General features: G+C 34.0%; 1 protein-coding gene across 1 annotated transcript; it reads right to left on the bottom strand.

Moving 5' to 3' along the window:
- Window positions 1–6,648: 6,648 nt before the first annotated feature.
- Window positions 6,649–8,272, bottom strand: LOC132058289 (peroxidase 44-like). The gene is made up of 2 exons (XM_059450838.1): window positions 8,005–8,272; window positions 6,649–7,859 (listed from the first exon to the last, which is right to left on the bottom strand). The coding sequence occupies exons 1-2, from the start codon at window positions 8,215–8,217 to the stop codon at window positions 6,804–6,806; spliced, it is 1,269 nt and encodes a 422-aa protein (XP_059306821.1). The 5' UTR covers window positions 8,218–8,272; the 3' UTR covers window positions 6,649–6,803.
- Window positions 8,273–8,629: the final 357 nt, after the last annotated feature.

Here is an 8,629-nt window from a genome sequence, read left to right on the forward strand (position 1 = left end):
CTCCCTAACCCATCACCCGTTTACCCGATCTGGCTCCCTCACCCATTACTCGTTTGACGGATTAGGAGTTTGAATATTAGTTATCGAAGTTCTTGGTCTTGAAGTATCGAAACTAACAAGATGTTATATAAAGAAAAATGTAAAAGGTGTGAATGAAAAGCTTAAAAGATCTATTACGGTGATAGTTTCCCATTTAAGAATTTGTAAGATCTTATAGCCAACCCATCACATTCAAATTTCATGAGAGGAGCATAAGCTCTACTCTCAGAATCAACAGTAGTAAATTTCCTTCCCGACCCAGGAATCAGTTTGACAATCCCACTCTCGCAAAACCTTATACTATAAATGTTTATGTTAAATAGTCAGAAAAATAATTTATCAAGGAAGAACAATAACATAATTTTTTTTATTTTGTTTTACCTTAACAACATAATTGTATTTGTTGTTCATGTAATACACCTTTTGGCTCATGTTGGTGCACTGCTCAGTAGTAACCTCATTGCAGTTTTCACAATGCAGCTTAAGGAAGTAACAAAGAAATACAAAATAAATAAGATATTATAAAATATCTATGTAAATGGGAGAAACCTCATTTCCGTTAGAAATTTAGTCTTTCTTTTACAAAATAATTACATGTCTCAAAGTTTTTGTGACTTAGCTTTGAATTTGTAGTTACCAATATCGTATACACTATAGTTTAGCTTGTTTAGAGCACGGTAGTTTAGATTATATGTTTAAGGGTATTTTATTTTTTTCTTTTAAGGAAAAATGTACTCCCTCTATTTCAATTTATGTGAACCTATTTCCTTTTTAGTCTGTGCCAAAATGAATGACCCCTTTCCTAATTTGGAAACAAATTCACTTTTAAAATGATTTACGCACACAAATATTCAAGACTTATTTTGAACCACAAGTTTTAAAAGTCTTCACTTTTTATTAAATGTCGTGCCCGGTCAAATGGGTTCACATAAATTGAAACGGAGGGAGTACCATTTACATTATACCAAAATTTAATATTTAACAATGCAAATTTGTTACATCATTAACCGACAGGAAGCATCATGGAGGGAATATTGATACATCACACCTATGAAATTTATCGTAGCATGTTTGGCCAAACTTTCAAATCTATTTTAAAAATTGTATTTGGTCGGAAGTATTTTTCGTGCTTCTAAGGAAATGCTACTTTTTCAACTTCTGAAAACACATCTTTTTTTCCATAAAAGTTTGGTCAAATCCAACTCCCTAAATTAAGTAATTTTGACTTCCAGGATCTTGGTGAAATAGGCTATTATGCACAAACTTTTTCACACATTTCACCCCATATAGTGATAGTTTGGTATGAAAGAAACAAAACATAATTTTTAGCCAAGCAGAATATGGAGAAGATTTCGTTGTACAAGCAAAATCGTAACGATTGCCAATTTTACAAGTTCCATCAATTTCATAAATTCTTATAGGCAATGGTAGCAGAAGTAAATGAAAGTTACGACACTTTTGCAGCAACTAATTAGGAAACATCTTTCATAGCACAATAAATAAATTACATATGAAACCGACACAAAGCAACTTACAAGCTGATATTAACACACTTAGGAAGCCTAAATAAATCTAGGCATACTACTACTTTTCATTCACTAACTTGCACAGTGTGCAAGTTTTATTTAATTTTCTAAACATACTTGATTAATACATTGATCAATAGTCATTCTCATGTTGAACGGTAAATTCTATGCAGGCTGCGTGATATTTATGTCTACATTCAAGTGTACCAATTGTCTTATCATCGACATATTCACATATGCATATGACACATGTTTCTGATATACCTCCAACCTTAGCACAATGAGTTCTTAGTTTTTATCAGATTTGTTGTAATAATATCCTCCTAGCCGCCTACTTCCATGTCATCCTCCACTAGATCAAGCAATGCTCTATAATCAAATGTTGCCCGCTAAGACGACTATCAAAGTTGAAGTCAAGGTTTTGCATTGTTTCTATTAACTGATTCACATCAGTTGTGACATTGGCATCGTCAATGAATTTACTTGTTGGCTGATCGTAATAGGCATCCACAAGTATGGATCCTCACTATATGGAAAAATAGAGTTAATTAAGTGAATCGAAGTCATTATCAGTAGTGTTTCTTCAAAATAAAAGAACATCTTAAATTTGCGAGAAATTTTTGTAGTGGCAAATTCGTACTCATGCTTCGAACCTTAATAAGAGACCTCAAGTATATGTAATCATAGATGATTCTTTAATTTCTGGGTTAATTTTTATTTTTAAAATCTTAAAAATTTGCTATAATGGTAAATAAGTCTGTTATTTATATATATCAAAAGTAATGCTATTTGCAATAAAACTTTTAAATATGTGTTATACCATCTGCGCTTTAGGTATTAGTGTACCTTTTTTTTTTTTTTTACATAGTTTAGTTCTCTGTAAACAAATATCTGATTAAAAAAAAAGCTCTTAGCACGAGTACAAGCAAATAGAGTTGAATCGATCACTGGATATTTTGTTGTTAACTCAAGCACTACCAAATCAGCTAATGCATCATCCTCTGAGGTCGCGGCTGTAAGTGCCTACATACAAATATGATTGAAAAGCTCTGATATGAACAAATTCTTTATGACATCAATAAGATGACGTTCAACTTTGATATCTCAGACCTTTCTCGTTAAAAAGAAGTTAAGAAGTAAAAGAGCATTACTTACCACATTGTGAATTGCTATGCAAACACATGAGTAGGAAACTACCATCATCATTCAAAAGCATGCTCGATTTTCTTTTAAAAAGTGTTGCAAGTTATGTACCAATTTTTCTTTCAAGAAATTGCACTATTAATTTTTGTTTCCTAACAATTGTTGATTGGAGATTTTTAACTTAAGTCTTTCATGAAAAATAAGTTTTGGCGCGCCCACTTATCCGCTCAACAAACCAATACAACAAAAGGCTAGCTTAAATTCTATAAATATATGGAACCTAATAGTGTTATAATTGAGATGAAACAGTTAAAACGACAGAGAAGAGAATAAAACTCCAAGCCAGTCAATAAAATTAAGACTGCAGAAAATACATAAATTAATTGCCAAAATATCAACACTGATTAAAACTAAATTGGATAAAAATTACAAAAAGTGTGAAAATGATTTTAAAACAATCCTATATCTACAGTTTAAAATTCTAGGTCAAAATCTCAAAGTTCCTATCCGTACAATATAGTTATTCCAATCCAACTTGATGAGGTTGGAGTGTGAAACACTTGTGAAGAATGACACTACAATACAAAAGGAATTTAGTGACTATTATTTAGCGGCAATAAACGAATTGCCACTAATCTATTTTCTAAACTTAAATATTAACAACAATTGGACATTAGTAAGGAATGGTGCCTATTTTACTGGCAATACAAAGTAATGGTCAGTAAAAGTTAACAACTCAAAGCAATTTTTTTTTTATCTTGCCTCAATTTTTTTTTTTTTTTTAAAATACTCCCGCCCAAACATATTCATCCACAAATTGCAAGATTATCCTCTCTGGCTAAAGTAAACCAAAAATTGGAGTAGATTTCTTTCTTTTTTCACCATTGCCATCGCCCAAACTAGATATTTTCTCGTTCCAGAGAGAATTTGACCCATTAATTCAACTCTCTCTGCTCGAGCATTGATCTAGTCGATTTCATCAAAACTCTAAAGTCCTCGCTCTTGTAAAACCAAAGTGATTCATTCTCTTTGAATTTATTGTATCTATTTTCCACCATGAGACAGAGGAAATCATCAGCATCTGATCCTCAATAGCACGACCAAACATCAGAACAATCACTTGTCTAAATTCATAATTTTTTTCACGCCGAAGCTTCTTGAGACAAGGTTCTTTTTTTTTTTTTTCTCCCGTTTATGAAAGCATGGATACCCACTACACATATGTTATTTGCAGATGTGTTTTGAGACGAAAGATTGCAGTTTGTGATTGAAGGAATAAACATGGATAAGGGAAGCCTATTGTTACTCTCCTCTGATACCATGAAAGAGTTTGGAATGACTTGAAAATTGTGTATTGATCTCACGTTTACGCAAAGTACATATATAAGAGTAATATAGAAGAGATATGAGTCCTAAAGGGACTAGGAGTATCTTAAAAGTCTATATATACTTGTAACTTGAAATTCAAAACTTTACATCTATAACCATACGATTATTGTTTGAATTATTATCTAGGAACATCCAATATCCTAGCTAAACTAGACACCTAAAATCACGCCTCATGAACACTTTACTCTGGTAGCTTTATGTGTTAATTACAAACGCGTTCACATGTTTAATTGAGCTAATTTTGCTACACGTTGTGTTTGAGGGGTAAAATATGAATTAAAATGAATATCTAAGTCCTCTCCATATTATATTTTAATATAAAAAAAAAAAATAAGAAATAAAAAATTCACCTTCCATGTTTTTCTAACCCCAGACTCCGACCCTCTACCAGATAAGAGGGGGTTGCTACTTGCTAGTAAACACTCTCCACCTTCAACCCGAAGGTTGTGGGTTCGAGTCACTAAGGGAGCAAAAAGGGGGAGTTCCTGGGAGAGGGATAAAAAAAAAAAAACCTTTACCGTTCTTTAATTTGCTCCCATCCCCTTCCCCCAATTCATTTTCCTCCCCCTCTCAAGTTTTTTTTCTTCATCTCCTTCTCTTCACTCATTTTTTGAAAAGAAAGCGGTGAAAATGTGGCGCCCATTTAATTGAAAAAGAAAAAGGAAAACAGAATTAAAAATAGAATTTATAAGGTACCACGCGTTCAAATTTAGGTGAAAAATAATTCTTTTACCATGTGAGCATGAGAGATTCATGAGAAATATTTGTATCAAGTAGAGTGTCTATCTAACAATGCGAGTCAATTAGGGTGTCTATTTGATGGTTGTGGACAATCTATGAGAAATATCTGTATCAAATAGAGTGTCTATCTAATAACCGGCTCAATTAGGGTGTTTATCTGATCATTGTGGACAATTTAAATGGTCCATCTATGTATTTCGCTTTTATTGATTGCAGTCAAAACTCAAAAGTCTAATTATCAAAATTGAAATAAAGGAGGGAGAAAAGTAACAATTGCTTAAAGTAGTGATACGGTTTACCGTTCTTTAATTTTTGTCTCCCATCATACCCCGTGAAGTGTTGTTATGTATGTATACTGACATTTCATATCTAGAGCTCATTTAGCTATTATAAATAAAAGTACGAAAAAAATTATTCTTCTATACTTTTTATGTTATAAACGAAAACAAATAATTGTTAATTTTAAAATCTCAATTGATTTTCAGATCATTAATAAAAAATTTAAAAGACTAATAAATTACTCATAAATCCATAACTAGTTGTACCGTACTGATAAAGAATTAAAATCTAAGAAACATATGCATTTAAAATTAATTAAAGTTTTAATATTGCAAATTTGACGTAAGAATTTTACAATTGGAGGTTGTTTCGTAAATTTCAGTCTCGTAGTTATAATATAACACTTGAATTGACGAAATTTTAGTCCAAACTTTCGCGTTCAAAGCTTTCCTTTGAAGGTTGTCTAAAAATATTACCAAAATATCTCCAAAACTTGATTCAAATAGCTCATTAAAGAGCGAAATTGAGATTTTTATGAGGGCAGAAACAAAAATATACATATAGCGTCGGCTCCTCTCTAGGAGCTTAATAGTTTGACTCTTCTATCTCACCTCAAGTAGCAGTAGGTTGTGGCTCTTCATCAGTACTTTCGTTGTCACCTTTTGCATCTGTTGTCTCTTGTTCTTCCACTCCAATGACTTGTGCAATAATCTCTTCATCGGTATAAGTTTCAAAAAGTGTTGCGTCAAACTCCACACAAGTGGTAGCATCCTTTGCTTGAATGGTGTTATGAGATGGAATTTGGGCTATAATTTTTTTTTAGATATTCGTACTTGAAATTTACTATGTGCATGACATTAATGATGATTATCATAAATATTTTAATAGTTGTATACATAATATATTTCTTACAAAATATTATTACACTATTTGAGTATGATTTATAGAGGTAATTTTACAAAGAGTGTACTAAATTATCTAATTTATCAAAAAATCTTTGTTGAAACAAATAATATGAAAAATCGGTTTCGGAGAAAATCAGACCGTTATAGTGATATGATGTTATAACGAATGATAATTATAGAGAGATTTTGACCGTATATTTTTCAGTAAATCATAAAAAAAGCTCTTCTATATGAGTTGGGAATGAATTTAAAATGCAACTTAGCTAGAATTAATAACAAAAGAAACATAATTATAGGTAACTATCGATCAGTACGATTAGTCAATGGCTAGATCTTAAGACGTGGGAGAATGTGTGTGGTCGAAAATCAGAAGAGAATGAAGTTGGATTTTCAACACAAATAAGAGAACGACATCATCACCCTTAAATTAATTAATGATATAAAAGAAGAGAAAAATGGTACTCATATAATCCAAACATGACACAAATATAAATAAGAATCTGACATTCGCTCGCTGATACAAGTTCATACAACATTAGATTAGGTCTCCTGTTAACCAGTCGTAAGACCAGTTCCCATAATAATGAAAAGAAAGCATTTGATTCTTTTTCCTCTAATAAGAAGAATTACCAAAAAGAATAGTAGTAATAATAACTCCAACAACAAACAAATCAAGGAAGGACGTACATGCACAAAATTAATTGAGGGAATACACCGGCAGTTGATAACGTTGGAGGATGAGGATTGTGTAAAGTCGAAGGTGGAAGGGAAGCTAACCGTGTTAAGCTTCTGGACCAGACACAGGTAGCAATGGACTATTGAAAACTGGAGGAGGAGGAGAAGGAGAACTCAAGACTTTAGGTGGTGGTGGTGACGGAGGAACTGAAACCTTCGGTGGTGGAGAAGAAGGAACGAAAACTTTGGATGGTGGAGGAGGAGGAACGAAAACTTTGGGTGGTGGTGGAGGAGGACTCTTTACGATCTTGGGAGGAGGAGGGGGAGGACTCTTTATGATCTTGGGAGGAGGAGGGGGAGGACTCTTTATGATCTTCGGAGGAGGAGGAGGACTCTTTATGATCTTGGGAGGAGGAGAAGGAGGATTAAAGGCTCGGCAATTTTTTCTGATTTCTCCTGATTTCCCCACAAGAACTTGAGTGTTACCTAACTTGATCAATGCATTTGCAAAAGCCTGTTGGAAGGCTCTTGGATTAGAAGCGAAATTCGTTACAATCCCAGCGGTTGATTTATCTGATGCGAGTAATTGATCAACCTTCAATATCCCTTTCTTCAACCTCAGTTGTTTGTAGAAGGAGTTATCGACAACGAATGAAGTGTTTTGGTCCAAGAACACTGATGGATCACCCCTAGAAGCACATGTCCTTCTAAGACTGTTAAACAGTTTGGTATCCATGCTGCCATCCGCCCTCGATAGCCTATCGCCTTGAAACAAACTACAATGTGTAATTCCCACTGTGTGGCCACCTAAAAGAGTCACCATGTCATTTAGAGTAAACCCTTTGTTTTTGAAAGATTGAAATGCTTGTGGCACGGTTAAACTAGGGCCTGGCAAGTTCACTTGTGATGGGTCTGACACTAGCCCATCGCGCCTACCGGTGGGGATGTTGTAGCTCTGTCCTCCAGATAATGCCACTGCATCTCGGGTGGCTAACGCAATGATGTCCGCACAGGACACTGTCATAGGACATGTAGCCTCTAATCTACTCTTTATTTGATCAATCAACTCATACCCTCGTACAGATCCATTTGCTCCTGCATTTTTTTCTGACCTTTTGTTCTTTGTGTTTTTGGAGTCTATCAGTAAGGATGCATCGCAACCCTGAAAAACACATATTTCAAATGATCATGATCCTGTCCAAACGATATGTCAATGTGAAACATACGTTATACAATTTAGCTTTGAAAATTTGTCAAATAATGGCAGCAAGAAACTAGCATGCATGGGAATATAATTAATTTCTTACCCTCACGAAGCAGTCATGAAAATACATCCGTAGCAATGCTGCCGTGATGGAACGATCAGCCAAGAACCGGCTTCGGACCGTATCGCGAACTATGGTTTCTGCTCTTGGACATCTAGCTTTGTAGAAACCAACTTGAAGTTGAGCAGAGACATTTGCAGCTAGGTGCAGACTAATGCAGAAGAAAAACAGTAATAATAATATATTCTTCTCCATCACCCCACCTAAGAAAGAGTACTGCTTGATCAGATTTAAGCTTTGACAATGGGCAAATAAGCCACAACATTTTGAAGGTATATATAATATGGAGGGGAAAGGGGAATATGATGTGGTAGGCCACTAAGAGGTTAGAAATTTGGAAGTCAAAACATAACTGGGATGCATGTCTGTGTTATACAATATTACTAATACTAGAATTTTCTGAGGAAAAAGCATTGATGTGTAATCACCACCTTCTATCAGTATCTACTTAAAGAAAAATAAAATACGTGTAAATTGGATATCACCCTTTCCCCTTCTTTCTTTTTTATTTCAAAGGATGTTTCTTCGATTCCTACATGTAAGTTCCCCTTTAATTAATTTTGCGCATATCTTCTTCTCTTAATTTTCTGAGGAAAAAGCCTGACTT

This window comes from Lycium ferocissimum, chromosome 5, assembly GCF_029784015.1.
Source record: "Lycium ferocissimum isolate CSIRO_LF1 chromosome 5, AGI_CSIRO_Lferr_CH_V1, whole genome shotgun sequence".
In the NCBI taxonomy this organism is placed as follows: Eukaryota; Viridiplantae; Streptophyta; class Magnoliopsida; order Solanales; family Solanaceae; genus Lycium; species Lycium ferocissimum.

Excerpts from the sequence above, each read along its gene's own strand:
- LOC132058289 (XM_059450838.1), bottom strand. The coding sequence starts at position 8,217 with ATGGAGAAGAATATATTATTATTACTGTTTTTCTTCTGCATTAGTCTG. Across the intron at positions 7,860-8,004 it reads TTCATGACTGCTTCGTGAGG|GGTTGCGATGCATCCTTACT; the intron begins GTAAGAAATTAA and ends TGTGTTTTTCAG.